General features: G+C 46.2%; 1 protein-coding gene across 4 annotated transcripts in view; it reads left to right on the top strand.

Annotated features, from left to right (window-relative positions):
* The window catches only part of ZFHX3 (zinc finger homeobox 3), an 876,987-nt gene that overhangs the window by 799,154 nt on the left and 58,693 nt on the right, over positions 1-19,140 (top strand). For 3 of the 4 annotated variants that reach the window (XM_029608281.1, XM_029608282.1, XM_029608280.1), the window contains one exon: positions 269-2,912. In XM_029608281.1, the coding sequence (XP_029464141.1) occupies positions 269-1,575 (1,307 nt within the window). In that variant the 3' untranslated portion in view covers positions 1,576-2,912. Of the gene's footprint in view, positions 1-268; positions 2,913-17,346; positions 17,433-19,140 lie in introns of those variants that run through there. The other variant, XM_029608283.1, reaches the window with a different exon arrangement.

Here is a 19,140-nt window from a genome sequence, read left to right as displayed (position 1 = left end):
TCCCCTGCCCCAATGCTGATCTCTGCTGTGAATGTGGTTGCCGCTTGCTCCACTCACCTCCATTCCAAAACCTCTGATGCAGCCAGAACTATCACCACAATAAATCTGTGTTCAGTAGCAGGGCTAGCTCTTTTAGTACAAATGGTTTATAGGGATCTATATGAATATTTTTATCTAGAAATAGGACTGAAGGGGGACATTGCAAGGCCATCTAATTAATTCAGTGATACTGTGGTCCAGCTTATTTTCTCTATTTGCTCTGTTTTAGCTTTAAATTCTCCCAAACCTAACCTGATGGGTGTGCCCAGCACAAGCATCCCTTCACCTGGCCTTCCGACCTCTGGACAACCAAATAAAGCATCCTCCATATCTTTAAGGTGCCCGAGCCCTGCACAGGCCACTGTATTACCAGCCTCACAGCATGAACAGCGCAAGGACAAGGAAAGTGAGAGGCTGAAAGAGAAGGCGAAAAAAGGGGACTCTCTGGTGCGCCCCAAGAAAGAGAAAGTGGATCCTCACGCAGGAACCTCTGCATCCCTGCCTGGCATGGAATATGTAGTCGACCCTGCCCAGCTGCAAGCTCTACAGGACGCTTTAACTTCAGACCCCACTGCCCTGCTTACCAGCCAGTTCCTTCCTTACTTTGTTCCTGGTTTCTCTCCCTATTACACTCACCAGCTATCTGGAGCCTTGCAGGGTGGGTATCTTCAGCCAATGTATGGCATGGAAAGTCTCTTTCCTTACAGTCCTGCTTTGTCACAGGCTCTGATGGGCCTGTCGCCCAGCTCTCTGCTGCAGCAGTACCAGCAGTACCAACAGAGTTTGCAGGAAGCACTGCAGCAACAGCAGAGGCAGCAGCAGCAGCAGCAGCAAAGGCTACAGCAGCAGAGACAGCAGCAGCTGCAGCAGCCACTCACAAGCCAAACCCCGGTCCCCCAGGGGGTCACCTCCCTAGACAAAGACCCTGCCAAAGAATCCTCCAAAGTAGAACAGCAGAAAACTGCACCCCAGGAGGTACTTCTCCTCCCCAAAGCCCAAGAGCAGCAAGAAGCAGAAAGCAAAAGTGCAGACTCCTTCTTTGAGCCCTTCATCGTCCCAAAGGTGCAGTCCAGGTTGGTCTGTCGGAAGTGTCAGATGGGCTTTAGCACCGAGCAAGCAGCCATCAGCCACCTCAAGTCCATCTGCTTTTTGGGACAGTCTGTGGTGAACGTCCAGGAGCTGGTGCTCCGCATCCCTGCCGGTGGCGGCGGCGGCTCCTATCGCTGCCTAGCATGTGAGAGCACAGTGTGTGGGGACGAAGCGCTCGTACGACATCTCGAGTCCAGCTTGCACAAAGAGCGAACAGCGAGAAACGCCAAAGAGCACCCGAGTCTATTACCTCACTCCGCTTGCTTCCCTGCCCCTGACACCGCATCTACCTCGCAGTCCAACACCACCACAGCCACACCCCCCCCCACTCAGCTCCCAGCTTACCTCAGGGGCTCCGGCCTCAAGAGCAAGGGACAACGCAGAGCTCAGCCCCAAGGCCGAGCAGCCCAGGAGCCCCAGCTGCCCCAGGGACCACACTCCAACTAGAATAGGAAAGGACTCCTTCAGACTGTAAGCTTGGAAGACGGACAATTAGTATACAAAAAGAGATATTTAAGTAAAATTAATAAACCAAGTTCAAAAATAGACTAACGCAAATTCCAAAGCTTCTAACCAAAAAAAAGAAAGTGCTGATTGCTTTCCCATATCCCCGGAGATTTGGTCCTTGAGAGGGTGCTCTGTGCTGGGAGGCACAAGCCCAGCCTGGCTCCCTAAGGCCTGCTTTAAATTGTCCCGGATTAAGAGCACAGCAGAAGCTGGCAGGCAGCATATGGGGAAGCAATCTACCCAGTTACTTTTCAATTTCTTGCTGTTTTAGCTTTCAGATACCAATGGCTTGCTAAAAGAAAAAAAAGAAATGTAATATGTCTTTTTATCCTCAGGTCAATTGCTCACACTTTGGTCTGGTTCCAGAGTAATTATTTTATCTATATCTATATATATAATCTCTATCTGTCTATCAATATAGATAGATATAGGTGTATATATATTTTAGGTCCCAAAAATGGATTCTTGTTTTTAATTTAAATGGACAAAGTATTCCTAAAGAAAATAATGTGACAGTCTTTGCTTTCTGGGGTCGATAGCTTTTCTGCTGAAGCCGGTTTTTCAAGGGACATGAGGTTCACTCACATTTTTGCAAACCTGAAAAAAACCACACAAAGAGTGTTGAGGACTTGTAGCTAAAAAAAAAATAATAAGTTTTAAAAAGAAAAAAAATGGACTTTCTGTATTTATGATAGATATATGACCATTTTTGGTGTTGAGTAGATCGTTGCATTGGAAATGAACTTACAGTACAGTAGATTTAAAAAAACAAACAACCAACCTTTTGTGTACATTTTAGCTTTTGTATTGTTCCGCTGAAAGCACCACATTTTGATGTTGTATTGTTCACTCCTAGCAGATAGATTTTTCAATTTGTTTGCTTCTCTTCCTCCCCGACTCCCACCACCATGTCTTTCTCGCTCCCTGTAAGTGGGAGGCCACACTCCTGTTTCTAAACTCTGAAGGAAGGTGTTGAAACTTTCTGGAGTGTGGGGTATCCTGAGAAAACCTTGGCACTTTTTTTTTTTTTTTTTTTTTTTGTTAGAGACAAGGTGGGTAAAAACTTGCTGTCGTCTTCTCCTCCTCCTGCACTTCTCCCTCCTCCCCCTTCCATATTTTAGCCTTTTTGTTCTCTTTACACAGAATTTCTCCCAGAATTCATTTCCTCTTGTTATGGGTGTTTGTTCCTGTTTGTGTATTAGAATTGCAGTCTGGTCTTTTTAAACAAAACCCTTAAAACATTGGTTTGAACTTTTTTTTTTTTTTGTTTTGTTTTTAAAAAAAAAAAAAAAAAAAGTCTCATGCTTTAAATAAGAATCCAAAGATGTCTCCCTTTCCCACCCGTGCATCGAGAGGGGATCAGACTTCCTTTTACTTGAGAATTTGTTTCTAATTTAAATAAGATAATTAAAATAAAGACTATAGAAAGCAAAGGAGCGGGCTGTCGTCTGTGCTAAGACGCGTCACCTTACCTTACCCGAGGGAACACGCCTGCCTGGGCTTTCTCCCACCTGGGGCAGGGAGTCCCAGCCAGTCAGACACCACAGAAAATAAAAGGGAACTGCATTGGACTTGCCTTGTGTTCGTGTTGCTGTCTGTACTATGTCTTGCGATAACTGCACAGCAGGACCAGTATCACAGAGCTCTGGCTCAAATCCTGTCACTCCTGTCAGCTGCAGCCATTCACTCTGCTTTTCCAAATGTCTCTTGCCTTTAGTTTTCCCTTCTTTTGGTACACGGAGATGCTGCTGACACACTGGCCTGACTGGAGAATGCTTTCGGAGATGGTTTGTACAAAAGGCACCACAACAAGCCAACATTTTTTTTTACCCTTCTGCTTTCAAAGGAGCTGAAACACTCCCTCAGGTTGGGAGCAAGGTGCAGGCCATTTGTCAAACGGGGGCCAGGCATGGGGTATGCGGTGGGTTACAAAGAGGTGAAGGGGGGAGCAGGGCACATTGTGGGCGAGGTTTACATGGGCATGGTCCAGATTCTGGGGCCCTAGTCACACATGGGCACAGTCCAAACCACAGATTACACAAGGGCAGGGCATGGTGTAGGTTGCCGGTTAAATAGCAGGACTGCAGTTTCCATGGGAGCAGAGCACAGTAGGTTATAGGGGGGAAGGGTAGGATGGGGCAAGGTCACAGGTTACACAGGGTTACATGAGGTAGGGCATAGTTCAGGCCACAGCATACATGGGTGCAAGTCATGGTGCGGGACACGGGTTACACAGCAGTAGGGCACAGCATGGGTTGTGGGTTACATGGGACAAGGCATGGCATGGCTTAAGAGATTTTCCCCCCCAGTGCTGAGTTCACAGAACTCGAGCATTCTAAAATATATTTGTTTTTAAAGGATTTTATAATTTAATTTTTAGTTTGATAAAAGGTTGTGATTATGTATATATTTCTAACTGGACAGAGCCGGTTTAAGTCCTGTTATTAAAGCTTTAAGTAGAGTTATATTCAGACCAGTATCCAGTTGTAGCATAAAATGTCGGATGTGCACGGTCTGTGCTTCACACAAAGAGAAGAGCTTGTATTTCTTCCCCTGTCAAGATGAACAGTTTTTAAATTCTAAAGTTGTACAGTTTTCTCATTCTTTTATCTTGTTTGTAATTCTATGAAATATATATTTTTTGCCATTTAACTGTTGTATGTTACTATGTGTCTGTATCCTATATGACTTTTGTTTCTCTCTTGTGCGATACCAATTAACAATATAAGACTAGCTTTATCTGGCAAGTTGTGCACCAGGTTTCTGTGAGGCTCCTCCGTTTGGCTTAATTCGTTTTTCTATTGCTTTGGGAGGAGATGAGCACTGCGGTATCATTTGGAGTATGTGGTGCTGCAGTTTAGCTCATTTTTATCTTTCCAAAAATATCTGTGAAAGCTCTTGTGTCTGGATGTAAAACAATGTGCAAGGTGGGTAGTAGGGGTTACAGAGGTGGACTCTGCATTGCTTCCTATCACACGTGCTTTGCTCCCACAATCTCACTGCACAGCCTACCACACCTGAATCCCAGTGGACGAGGATCGTAAGCAACAAGTTATGTAGAAAACTGTTTTATGTTTTTAAAAATATTTTATGTGGGTCTGGAGGTGAGCATCAGCTAAGGGGCCTCCTTATATAGGAAGGTGGCGGATATATGAGACTGCCTCCCAAAAGGAGGCGATGGAGGCAAAAGCAATAACTGAATTTACGAAAGCTTGGGTTAAGCACAGAGAGGGTCCCTGGTTGCGAAGAAGTGAGAAGAAAGCCAAAGGTAGGCTAAGGTCTGTGGCATATTACGCCAGGAATGAAGATGGGCTTTTATGATCCTTATCTGCTTTCAGATTCTCTGGGAAGAGTTCCACAGGCAAATCCAAAAAGGTGCCTTTTTCTGGACCTTGCTTGGGGTTTCTGTCATGGAGCCTGCACGGTTTCAAGAAAGGCAGACCCAAAATGAAAGCACTGAGAAGGGATTTTTGTTATTTCAAGAAACCAGTCTGGCTAAAATGTTACATAGTGAACCAAATGTGTTTTAAAGAGTATGAATCCATTTTATAGGTCTGCAAGATGATAGGAGCTTGAAAACAAAGAACATTTGCATGCACATTGTCATTAAATGTGCACATATATATTTTACACTTTTTAAAGTAAAGAAACAAAGTTATAAAGAGCTGAGAACAGTGCAGGCCAGTTGCTGAAATGCCAATTGGAGGTAAAAGGAAACTTTTTCTCCTAGGACAAGCAGGATGGTAGTCCTCACAGGTGGGTGACATCATCAGATGGAGCCCAGCATGGAACATTTTTGTCAAAGTTTCTAGAAACTTTGACTGGCACACTGAGCATGCCCAGCATGCCACTATCCACACAGCCACACACGGTCTCTCTTCAGTCTCATTTTTTCCGCGAAGCAGTCACCTCACAGTTCTTGGAGCTCTCTCCAAAAATTTTCAAAAAAAACCTCTTTTCCTCGTGGTTTTCACCTCCATTTTTTTCCTCCGGGCGGGGTCCCTCTTCACTGTCTGTTCCCCCTGCGTCTTGGTAGGTGTTTCTCTCGTTCTTTGCGGTCAATTCCCAAGCATGCTGCCTCCCGGTGGCCGCGTCCATCGACCATTTGCTGGTTTATTTTCATGACGTCTGGTTTTCATAAGTGCCCACGGGCCATGTCTCTCACAGAGCCTGGGGCCTTCCTGCGACATCCATGAGTGTCCCGACTGTGCTCAAATGACCCCCAAAGGCCATGGTTCCCAGCTGGACAAGATGGAGCAGCTTTTTGGCGCCAAAAAGGTTGGCTCCATCAACTCCAGCATAAGGAACTTCGACACTGAAGGGTCACAGAGACCCCTCTGACTCTGTCACCCTCTATATCCGATCCCTCCTAGCGAAGAGAGGGGCTCGGGGGACTGGCCCTCTCCATCGTCTGACCATTCCAAGGCATCTGGATCATCTGCTTCCTCTGCGCTGGAGAAAGACTGGGCCAAGCTCCGAGAGAAACACAGGCACCAGCAGTCGTCACATAGGGGAGTGCTGGCCCATCCTCTTCCAAACCCAAGAGTCCCAGGCGTTCCCCACAGAGTGCAGTGCCAGGCACCAAACCTCCTCTGCCCCCGTGGAGGCTCTAGTGACATCTTGTCCTCCTCCTCCTCCGTCATCCACATTCCCATTGCCAGACTTTCAGGAGGAGTTGGACCACAGGGTGCAACAGGCAGTGCTCTGAGCCCTCCGGAGCATTGAACTGCCCCATACCAGTCCTAGAGCCAGCGCCTGCATTGTTAGCGCCTCTGCTGGAGCGTCTTGACATCCTGTTGAGTGTTCTTCCGACTCAACCGGTGCCCAGGGCTCCGGTTGAGTCGGAAGAACCCCCATCAGCCACCGAGTCCCCATCAGCCACCGAGGTCCCCCTCTGGAGCGATACCAATTATTTATTTATTGATTGATTGATTTTTATATACCGACATTCGTCGGAACATCATGCCGGTTTACATTGTAACAAAAATAACAAGAGAGTGAGATACAATAAACAGGGATGGGGAAAGGGGAGCAGCAATGAAAGAGGAGAGAGGACAGCAGTAGGAAGGATAGGGAAAGAGAGAAATTTGATAGGAACATTTGAAGAAAATAAATTAACAATAGAAACCATGTACAGGTGGGCTGGTAGGTACCAGACCAGTGATGGCAGTGACAGGGAGAGGTTGGGGGGGGGGGGGAGAGAATGGTAAGGTAGGCTTAAAGGAGGGTGAGGGGAAACTAATAACAGAATTTAGGCATCATTGCTTAGGGGGGAGAAACTATATTTTGGAGTCTTTGCTTGGGGTGAAGAATGGGGGAGAAAAGGAGACGCAGAAAGGAGGAGAGCGGAAAGGGTGGGCTGCGGGGTTTTGGAGTCTTTGCTTGGGGTGAAGAATGAGGGAGAAAGGAGAGGCAGAAAGGAGGAGAGGGGAAAGGGTGGGCTGCGGGGTTAGAGTGCAAGCTAAGTTTGGTCAACGTCTGGGTAAGCTAATGTAAGGAGCCAGGTTTTGAGCCCTTTTTAAAATTTAGACAGGTTAGGTTCTAGACGGAGGGCCGTGGGCAGGGTGTTCCATAGGGAAGGGCCGGCAATAGAGAAAGCCCTTTCTCTGGTTGAGGTGTGGTGAGCAGTTTTTAGGGAGGGGGTGTAATAGGGTACCAGCAAGGTTGGATCTGGAGGGGTGGGTAGATGATCGGAAAAGAGGTGCATTCTTGAACCAAGTGTGATTTTGATTGTACAATAAATTGTGGAGGATGGTGAGAGTTTTATATTTTATGCGTGAGGTTATGGGTAACCAGTGGAGGTCTTTTAGGATAGGGGTAATGTGATCCGATTTACGTGCGTTTGTTAGGATTCTGGCCATGGCATTCTGTAAAAGTTGGAGGGGTTGGATAGAGAGGGAGGCCCAGCAATAAAGAATTGCAATAGTCCAGTTTAGTTAAGATAGTTGCCTGTAGGACTGTGCGGAGGTCTTGGGTATATAGAAGGGGTTTAAGTTTCTTTAGGATGTGCAATTTGAAGAAGCCTGTTTTTATGGTATTGTGGATGTGAGATTTGAAATTTAAATGTTGGTCAAGATAGACACCGAGATCTCTCACATTGCAGGTGAATGTTTCAGGTGGAGGGTTGGTGTTGCTTAAGGCAGGGAGCAAGCAAGCTGGGGGATTGGTGATTGTGAGGAGCTCCGTTTTTGTTACATTTAAAGCTAGATATAGGTTTGAGAGGTGGGTGTTAATTGAAGTAAGGCAGGAATCCCAAAACAGTAATGTTTTGGGGAGGGATTCTTGAAGCGGGATGAGGATTTGAACGTCTTCAGTATACATGAAGAACTTTAGGCCAAGATCAGAGAGGAGATAGCAGAGGGGGAGGAGATAGATATTGAAGAGAGTGGAAGAGAGGGAGGAGCCCTGCGGGATACCCTGGGAGAGGGGAATGTGGGATGATTCGCAATTCGCTATTTTTACAGTGTAATTTCTGTTGTCGAGATAAGAGAACCATTGCAGTGCAGAACCTGTGACACCGATTTCTGCTAGGCAGGTGAGGAGAATGGTATGATTAATGGTGTCAAAGGCAGCAGATATATATCAAGTAGGGCCAGTATGTATGATTGACCATGGTCCAATCCCTTGAGTATAGTGTCAGAAAGGGTAAGAAGGAGGCTTTCAGTGTTAAGGGCTTTACGAAAGCCAAATTGAGCCGGGTGAAGGGTGTTGTGCTCTTCAAGGAATTCAGTAAGCTGGGTATTGACTATTTTCTCCATTATTTTAGCTATGAAAGGCAGGTTAGAAATAGGACTATAGTTAGCTGGGATGCTGGGGTCAAGGTTAGGTTTTTTTAGCAGGGGTTTGACTACTGCATGTTTAAGGGGGTCGGGTACTTTGTCATGTGAGAGGGAGCAGTTTATTATGTCAGCTAGTAGTTTTGATATGGTGGCAGGGATGGAAAGAAGAGTCTTAGTGGGGATTATATCAGATGTGGTGGGTTTAGCCTTTTGGAGGATTCGTTCAATCTGTTTAGGAAAGGTGAGTTCAAGGGACTCAAGGTTGGCGCTTGAGCTTTTGGGGAGGGAGTTGACTGGGGAAGGCTTACCAGGGAAACATTGAAGGACATTAGTGATTTTGTTTTTAAAAAACATGGCAAGTTCCTCGCATTTAGTGCTGGCATTTTCTTCAGTGGAGGGAGGGGGGAGGGGGTGGTAAGTTCAGAGACATAAGAGAAGAGAGCATTGGAGTTGAATTGGTAATCGTGTATTTTGGCGGAATGGTAGTCTCGTTTTGCTTTTAGGGTCGATTGTCTATATGAGTGAAGAGAAGATTTGTAGGCAGCTGCGTGAGCTGAGGATGGGGTTTTTCGGCAGGCTCTTTCTTCATTTCTCAATTCATTTTTTAGTTTTTTTAATTCAGTAGTGTACCAAGGTTTTTTTTATTGTCTTGTGGGAAATTTTCTTTTTTACTATAGGGCAGACTTCATCAGCTATGGTGGTGGTGAGATTGTTCCATGATAGTGAAGTATCAGGGTTGGTAATGTCAATACACAGTGATTTTTCTTCAAATGCTGTAATGAGAGTTTCAGTAGAGCAGAGTTTACGGTAGGAGATAGTGCTGTAGGAGAGGGTAGGTTGGGGGGTGGGGGTGTTTATGGTGAGGAGAGCATTTATAAGGGAGTGGTCGGACCATGGGACCGGGATTGTAGAGGGGGTATGGTGAGATTGAATGTTAGCATTAATGAATATCAGATCAAGGGTATGACCTGCTTTGTGTGGGGGTTGTGATCAGTTGTCTGAAGCCTATAGCATGAAGGGTGTTTAGGAAGAGTTTGCAGGATGGGGAGAGAAGGGAGGGCATCTACATGGAGGTTGAAGTCACCTAGAATTATGGCAGGGGTGTCAATAGTGATGTTGTCTGATAAAAATTCGATGAAGGGGGATGGATCCTGATCAAGCTGCCCTGGGGGGGGGGGGGGGGGCGTATATGAGGCAAACCTGAAGCTCTTTGGCTTTGAAGAGGCCAATTTCGAGTTTATGGGGGGCAGTGATTTTTTGGGGTTTAAGATTGAGATGTTTTTTTTGCAGCGAGGATGAGGCCTCTGCCTCTTTTTTTGGGTCTCAGGATTGAGAAAATATTGTAGGACTGGGTAGGTAGCTGATTGATGAAGACTTGGTCAGTGTCCTTGAGCCAGGACTCGGTGATGGCACATATGTCTGGGTTAGTGTCGGTAAGCAGGTCAAATAGAATCTGAGCTTTTTTTTAAATAGATTGGGCATTAAAAAGAAGTATTGCTATGGTAGAGGCCTAAGAATTGTGCAAAGGGAGATACCATGATGGGTATGAGGTGTTTGCTGTGAATTGGGGAGCGGGGATATGGGGGAGGTAAGGGTTTGTGGGGGGAGTTTGTGGGGGGAGTGATGTATACGTGGGATAGAGAGAGGGTACATTGTAGTGGAGTTGGCGAGGGATGAGAAGAAATAGAGGTTAACAGCAATTGTTACTACAATGCTGGTGCCAGATAGGTATAGTTCGGTTAACAAGATGTGGAGGTCCAGCGGGGGTCAGGGAGCGATTTCCCGCCGCGAATCGTTTTCGTACGGAATCGTTTTCGTACGGAAAATGGCGCCGGCAGGAGATCGACTGCAGGAGGTCGTTCAGTGAGGGTTCCGGCGCCTCGCTGAACAACCTCCTGCAGTCGATCTCCTGCCGGCGCCATTTTCCATACGGAAAATGGCGCCGGCCATACGCGTATGGCCGGCGCCATTTTCCGTACGAAAACGATTCGCGGCGGGAAATCGCTCCCTGACCCCCGCTGGACCTCCAGGAACTTTTGGCCAGCTTGTGGGGGGCCTCCTGACCCCCACGAGACTTGCCAAAAGTCCAGCGGGGGTCCGGAAGGACCTCCTGCCGTCCAATCGTGTTCGTCTATGGCCGCCGCCATTTTTCGGCGCCATTTTGGAAAATGGCGCCGGCTGAAGACAACAAGATTCAGGAGCAGGAGCCCGTTCCGGACCGCTGCCGTTCCGGACCGCCGCTGGACCCGCAGGTTATTTAAGTCATTTGGGGGGGGGTTCGGGAGGGTGGGGGATTTAATTTAAAGGGTCGGGGGTGGGTTTTAGGGGGTTTTAGTGTGCCGGCTCACGATTCTAACGATTTATAACGATAAATCGTTAGAATCTCTATTGTATTGTGTTCCATAACGGTTTAAGACGATATTAAAATTATCGGACGATAATTTTAATCGTCCTAAAACGATTCACATCCCTATTACCGCCTAAACTTCAAAACAGTCCTGGAGGATTCTCTGCCACTCTCAACATGGGACCCCTCAGGACATCAGACAGTCCTCGAGTTGGAACTCTCAGCCTTGCTAAAAGCTGGAGCTGTCGAACTCATGCCCTGCTCCCAACAGGGTCAGGGATTCTACTCGAGGTATTTTCTGATACCAAACAAAACAATCAGCCTCCAGCCCATTCTCGACCTCAGAGCCTTAAACAGCTTCTTACAGTGAGAACACTTCAAGATGGTATCCTTGGGCACCCTGATTCCTCTCCTTCACAAAGGAGATTGGCTTTGTTCTCTCGATCTGAAGGACGCTTACGCTCATATAGCCATATTCCTGCCTCACAGGAAGTATCTTCGCTTCCTAGTGGACCACAGGCTTTTCCAATACCGGGTGCTGCCTTTCGGCATTGCCTCAGTCCCGCGGGTCTTCACAAAATGTCTGGCAGTAGTAGGGGGCACACCTGCACCGCAGTGGAGTGCACATGTTCCCCTACCTGGATGACTGGCTCATCAGAAGCACCACACAAGAAAGGTGTTCTGCACTCCCTCCACTTCATAGCCAAAGTGCTACATTCACTGGGGTTAGTGATCAATCTACTGAAATATCATTTGAGCCCATCCCAGCAGCTGGCATTTATTGGGGCTCTGCTAGACACAACTCTCGCCAGAGCATTTCTTCCCCGATACCATGACCAGACCCTGGCATCAATGGTGTGCTCCATCCACTGGCATCAGACTGTTTCTGCCTGGGTTCTGCTCCACTTGCTGGGCCACATGGCAGCGTCTGTTCATGTCACTCCACTTGCCCGGTTACCCATGCAGGCAGCGCAGTAGACATTCCACTCTCCGTGGCTCCAGGCCACCCAGGACCTCTCAGCGCCAGTGCAGGTTAACTCGCCACTCTGGGCCTCCCTTTCCTGGTGGGAAAGTCTGACTAACTTGGAAAGAGGCCTTCCCTTCCAAGCGCCATCCCCTCAATTGGTGCTGACCACCGATGCCTCCATCTTGTGCTGGGGAGAACAGGTGGGCAGTATCCACACGCAAGACATGTGGCCGGAGCAGGAGGCAAGTTGTCAAATACATTTCCTGGAGCTGTGAGTGATTCGGTATGCCCTCTCGGCGTTCCAGGATCACCTGGCCCACAAAGTTGTTTTGATCCAGACAACCAAGTTGCAGTGTGGTACATCCTCCTTCCTGCTTTGCCAGGAGGCAGTACAGATTTGGGCCTGGCCCTGTCCAAGGACATGCTCTTGTGAGCAGTTTACCTTGCAGGGGCGGAGAATGTGGTGGCGGACCGCCTGAGTTGAACATTCCACCCCCACGAATGGTCACTCAACCCAACAGCTGCGAACAGAATCTTCCGCCTGTGGGGCATTCCGGATGTGGATCTCTTTGCCTCCCCTCGGAATTACAAAGTGATCCACTTCTGTTCCCTGTACAGGGAGGCTGGGGAACCAGCCTCGGATGCCTTTGCCCGGTTTTGGGGCAAGGGCCTACTGTACATGTATCCTCCACTCCTGTTGGTGGGGAAGACTTCATGAAGCTCCAGCAGGATAGGGTACCATGATTCTGGTTGCCCCATACTGGCTGTGACAAGTCTGGTTCCCGATCCTGCGTGACCTATTGATCCGGGAGCCCATACGTCTGGGCACATCCCCTGACCTGATCTCGCAGGATCAGGGCAGATTGCGCACCCGAACCTCCAGTTGCTGGCCCTGACTGCCTGCATGTTGAAAGGGTAGTCTTGCAGTCTCTCGACCTCTCTGATACTGTCGCATGTACTGGTGGCTTCCCGAAAGCCTTCCACCAGGAAGTTTTTGGGTTTTTTTTTAATTTTTTATTTATCAACTTTTCAAATTACATAATCAAGAACCTCTTGATATAATACATCATATGATTTACAGAAATCTTCTAAATAAGAAAAAATAAGAAAGCATTACACTTAATCCATTGAACAATTGAAGGTTATAAAGCCATACTATTTGTCAGAGGAAATAATTACACAAACCCTAACCAAGGGAGTTTCTTTAACAATTTGAGAACTTCGTAAACGTCTAGTGGGTTACTAGACCAAGTATTTCATCTTTAGTTGTATCACTTACAAATTTTGACAACTGTGAAGGTTGAAAAAAACAGTAATTAACATTTTGATAAGATACACAACATTTACATGGGAACTTTAGTTTAAACAAAGCTCCCATCTGATCTAACTTTGGTTTCATTATCAAGAACTGTCGTCTTCTTATTTGTGTTTCTTTGGTTACGTCAGGAAATATCCTGACACTTAATTGATAGAATTTCTCTTTAATATTTCTAAAGTAAAGCCTTAAGACCCAATCTCTGTACTTAAAAGGAATGAAATAATCATAGTGGCCGATTGGGCCTCCTCTACATTTGAGGACTCTAGAAATTCTGAGACTTTTAATGGAACAATTTCTTGAAAACCTTGATCCTTTTCCTCTTTCTTCCATGAAGGAAGATAATAAATTTGATTCAGTGGAGGTAAAGCTTGCTGAGGAATTTTTTAAAATTCTATAGCAAATGTATTCCACATTCCTTTTGCGGAAATTGCTGGCAACTTGGAAAAGTTCACCAGTCTTAAATTTTTATTACGGATCCGGTTTTCCAGATTTTCCATTTTTCTTGAAATATATTGATTTTCTTTTATTAACATTACATTTTGTTCTACCAATTTCTTAATATCTACTTTAGTTGACTCAATATCCTGATCTCTTCTAATATAATCAGACATCACCTTATTTACTTTAATCTCTACCTTTTCTACTCTTTTTATCAATGGCATTAAGGATGTAGTGAAATTTTTATTCATCACAACTAAAGTCTCCAAATTGTCTCCAATGAAAACACAGGTGGTCTAACAATAGGCTCAATATCATTTTCACAACTTGAAGAAATATTTAGTTCAGTTTGGTGTAGCATCTGCCCCTCTTTTATGATCCCACCTGAAACTTCAGCAGGAGTAACTCCCTCCGCACCAAATATCGTTGATGTTCCAGTGTTCTCCACCTTCTCCAACAATAGGGATGGGGTATTCACATTTGATATTGATCTTGTACTTGCGGGATTTTCAGGTGGTGTTCTGGAAACCGGGGATAAAGAAAATACCGAGTCATGAAGGGAATCCATACCTTCCTGGTTCCCTTCAAGCGACAATTCACCCAGCAATAAAACTCCCCTCCTGATATGGGCATCCATGGGGCTCAATACCGGTGTTGCTATTGTTCCTTCCATTTGTGGCCTTTCTCGAGCCTGACATTTCCGGGATGAGTGGGGCATAGCTTAACTGAAAACTATCAAGATAGCCAAATAGCAAGAAATAAGTTAATGAAAGGATCACTTGGCTTGGGTACAGTTGCGTTGTCACCAAGATTTCCCCTTCTAGAGATGGAAAAAGATGAGAAGTCCCAAAAGATGTTAAATTTATAGGGAAACGTGGTCTGAAGATGGAGCAAAGCCGCACACACAGCTTAGGCGACGCGACGCAAATGGGCCGCTTTTGAAGGTCCCTTCCGGCGTCGCCTAACAGTGATGTCAGATGCTGTGAAACACTCCGGAGTCCCCGTCAGGACCGTCGGCTGGTTTTCTCTCTGTCCCCGGTAACTCTCTGGACTCCTTCTCACCCTCTCCCAATCTCTGAGGGATTCTAGCATTAAGGGCCGCTTTTGAAGGCCCCTTCTGGCGTCGCCTAACAGTGACGTCAGATGCTGTGAGACACTCGGGAGTCCCCGTCGGGACCGTCAGCTGGTTCTCTCTCTGTCCCCGGTAACTCTCTGGATGACTCCTCACCCTCTCTTCCTATATCTCCTTCCACCAGGAAGTCTTACTGGTTGAAGTGGAGGAGGTTCTCTGGTGTGGGGCAAAGGGCTTAGACCCTTTCTTGTGCCGCACTCCACGACTATTGGACTATTTGTGGTCCCTCTTGGAGTCTGACCTACAGACTACTTTGATAAGAGTCCACCTGAGTGCTATCAGTGCTTATCACCAGGGGATAAGTGGTACGCCCATTTCTGCGCAGCCCTTGGTGGGCCACTTCATGAGGGGCATGTTGCAACTAAAGCCCCTTCTGCGTCGTTCTATTGTGTCCTGGGACCTCAACGTGGTACTAGCACAGCTCATGCAGCCTCCTTTCGAGCCTATGTGTTCCTGCGAGCTTAAACATCTCACCTGGAAAGTCATTTTCCTTTGCTTGCAGGGTCAGGGAGCTTCAGGCATTAGTACCGGGTGTTCCTTCATGACAGGGTGGTTCTACGCACTAACCCTAAGTTTCTGCCTAAGGTGGTGACTGATTTCCATCTCAATCAGTACATCATTTTGCCCACCTTCTTTCTGAGGCCCCAATCCCACCAGGGTGAATGGGCTCTGCACAGCCTGGACTGCAAGCGTGTTCTTGCCTTTCATCTTGAGCGCATGGCAGCCCACAGGCAGTCCATACAACTTTGTCTCCTTTGATAAGGACAGACTTGACATTGCGGTGGGCAAGCAAACCCTCTTCACCTGGCGAACTGTATAATCCTGCTACGAGCAGGCAAGCCTTCTGCTTGGAGGCCGCATCAAGGCGCACTCAGTTCGGGCCATGGCAGCATCAGTGGCACACTTTTGTGCAGTCCCCATCACTGAGATCTGCAAGACTGCGACATGGAGCTCCCTGCATATGTTCACCACCCATTACTGTTTGGACAAGAATGGTTGGCATGACAATACCTGTGGCCAGTCTGTCCTCCGTAATTTGTTCCAAGCATAAGAACCCAACTCTCCCTACCTAGGGCCCAGTGTCTGATTTGTGCTGCCTCCTGTTCTCACCCTCAGCACTTCTGTTATTGTGCCCATTGGCACGTGGTTAAGTGCTGTGGGTTCTGTTATTTCCGGGGGCAGCTGATAGCTTGGTATTCATCCATCTGTGAGGACTACTTTCCTGTTTGTCCTAGGAGAAAGCAGAGTTGCTTACCTGTAACAGGTGTTCTCCTAGGACAGCAGGATGTTAGTCCTCAGGAAACCTGCCTGCCACCCCATGGAGTTGGGTTCTCCATCATTTTATTTTATTTTTTTGTTCGTCTTTTTTCACTAAGATACGAGACTGAAGAGGGACCCCGCGTGGCCACATGGATAATGCCATGCTGGGCATGTTCAGTGTGCCAGTCAAAGTTTCCCGTGTGGGGCTCCATCTGATGATGTCACCCATCTGTGAGGACTAATATCCTGCTGTCCTAGAACACCTATTACAGGTAAGCAACTCTGCTTTCCCCAGGGTTTTAGTTGTCTAGGCAGGAGCGGGTGAAAATCATGTTTGTTTTTGAAAATGAAGAGTTTTATTGTCTGCACATGAAAGAGCTGCTGTTTGGGTTTTTTTCTAATGATTTTTGTGGGTGTGTTTTCTTCCTGTAATGATGTTATATCAAATACTCAAAAGACAAACTGGCAACAGAAACACACAGAACTACTGAACTTTCAAATTCAGGAAATAATTTCTGGTCATCGGTTATCTGGAGATGGTAACTAATATAGTCCTTTTGAAAATGTTATCTAGTATGCTTTGGGATTTTAATGCTCATGATACATTAAACAACCATTCTCTTTCTCTGTCACCAGCAATGTGTATGTGCTCACCCCTCTGTAATCTGAGGGTGTACAAGACATTAAGAAATGGCTTTTACATGTCAAAATCTAGAAAAACAAATTCATGCAAACTATGGGAGATGTAATATATGCAATTTCTGGCACAAGCAAGTAGAAGCAGCTTTTCCAGTGCTTGATGACATTGCTGTTCCTTCAGAGGAGCATGTGGTCCAACATGACTGATCAATATGTGGCAAAAGATCTAAATAAAAATAGTTTACATTTTTTAAGTGAACCTAACTTGCCTTTGCTATTCTCACTTTGAGACGCTTTGTGAGGTGTTTGTGGGTTATATTTGATACAGTAAAACCACTCTTCTTACTTTGCGGCTGAAGACTAAGGTCTATGGTTCAGTTCCTCGATTGAATGTGATAATTCACCTTTATTTCTGAGACGCAGGGTATGATCAAGACATATAGTTTTGCCCACCTTTCCAGCTTTTTGCTTTCTGCAAAGTTTTTGCTTTCTGCAAAGTTTGTCCAGTTTTTACATTGCCTGAAAAGTGTCTCGTATAAACAGCTCTTGCACAAACAACTGAACAGGAATTGAGATGGGTGAGTATTTCAGATACCATCTTCTCCATGCACCAAATCTGAGTCCATAGAGAAGAGAGAGGGTGTGAGGGTGGGAACCGTAGCTAATTGATCAGTGAGCACTGCAAATCACTACTGTAAGCTAAAGCAATTACAGTGATCTTCAGAATAAATGCTAATCTAAGGGCTGCAGAGTTGCTGCTTTGATTATAGATATGTTCTAAGGATTCTCACGGTTCTGCTGTAGATTTTCTGTTGCTCCTTTTCTTTCTAGAAGCAGGTGCATTAGGTCAGCGCTCTGAAGATGAATGGAATATAGGAACAGAAAGTGCCCAAGACCAGCAGACTACAGGGACTCCGGTAAGACATTTGAGAACTGGAAGGTGGGCTGTAACCCTGCATTAGGAAACTCCTCCACATTGTCCATTCTTACATTGAAGTAAGTCATAATATGATTCCAAATGAATCATTCACTCACATCACGCTTCCTGTTGATGCCTGGCTCAGCAGGGTTGGACCTCGCTAGTACTTGGATGAGATACCATTAAGAAATGGCAGGTGACCATTCAGGAAAACGAATGATTCAACCATTGTACCCTGGTAGTGAGAGATTGGGTTTTTTGTTTTTTTGGGGGGGAGGGAGGGGGTTCAGTTTTCTCCTGCTTCTTTAGGCTTCCAGCTTAATTGAAGTCATGCTCTGGACTCCTGTGCAATGAGCCTTCAGTTGCAGTATGTGGGGGATTTTCCCCTTAAACATTTCTCCCTTGACTCACTGCGCCCAGTGACAGATCTTGAGCAAGAGCTATGCACTATGGCTTCTTCCATGACCTTGCAACCATGGACCCTAAAGCTGGTCAGCAGTGGCTGAGACTGCCTTCCTCAATGGCTATGAACGCTACCTCTGCAGCATTCCCAGCCAGCTTGAAGAGCAGAAGCTGGGCACAGGAATTGAATTGTCTTTCACTTGGCAGTGCATAGCGCTTGACACTGAGCTAATGGACTGGCATGAACTGAAATGTTTTGAAGAGAAGGAATAGGTGTTTCAGGTGTTCATGACTGTAACAGCAGCATGTGGAGCTGGGATCAGCCTGGAGGACTATTGGATAGCATTCTGTATTGCTTGCTCTCCAGCTTAGGTTGGGTCAGACTATGTGCTCTCACAGCACTAAGCCTAGTACTCTTAGAAACCTATGACCAGGCCCACTCTTAGAAACCTATGACCAGGCCACATATTAGGTGGACTAAGCAGCCGCCTAGGGTGCCGAAATTGGGTGGGACACCATAGGTTGACGCGAGAACGCCATGTTTGAAGAGGGAAGGAGTTGTGCGGTGCGACATGGAGGTAGGTAAGATGCAGGGAGTCGGGGGGGGGGGGGGGGGGGGGGGAGAGGAGAGAGAGATCACCGCTTAGGGCGGCCTGTGACCAATGAAACAGAACTTTCAGCAGTAGTTCCTTGTAACCTGAATCCTGCTGTCTGCCAATAATGATTTATCTATACTGCATAGACAACTAAAAGTTGATTTGAGGAAGCTGCCCACAGATTTGCACAGAAATCTGTGACGTTTGTCTAACACAGATGTGGAAAATGATGTAAGGGAAAAAGGAAGAATACTGTTGAACTGGATGCACATAATGGTTCTTTGCTGAAAGCTAGTTGGAAAGAGGAGGTTTGCAGTGGAGTTACTAGAGAAAATTGCATAAGTCTGATAAATACTTGAATACATTCCACGGAAACCAGAAACTGCCAAAGGCCTTCCTCTTTTGTGTGCTTGTCCTTTGCTCCACTTCACTCTTTCACTTTTTTCTTCCTTGTTTTCTATTTTCAGATTCCTTTTTAAAAGTATTTATTAAAATAGGTAGAAAACATTACAATAATGAAGATGCATCCATACAAAAGTAAGTAACCAAGATTCCAACAGCAAAAAAAACTCACCAGGGAGCACATGAGAAAAAGTTATGTAAATTCCATTAACTTTTAGCTTGTTTCCAGGGTACAGATGGTAGCTATAGAGAGCTTACATATCAAATTCTTATATGTCAACCCCTCCCCAAAATAATCCATTAAAC

Source organism: Rhinatrema bivittatum, chromosome 7 (genome assembly GCF_901001135.1).
Source record: "Rhinatrema bivittatum chromosome 7, aRhiBiv1.1, whole genome shotgun sequence".
Classification (NCBI taxonomy): domain Eukaryota; kingdom Metazoa; phylum Chordata; class Amphibia; order Gymnophiona; family Rhinatrematidae; genus Rhinatrema; species Rhinatrema bivittatum.
This window is presented reverse-complemented; position numbering and strand designations above follow the sequence as displayed.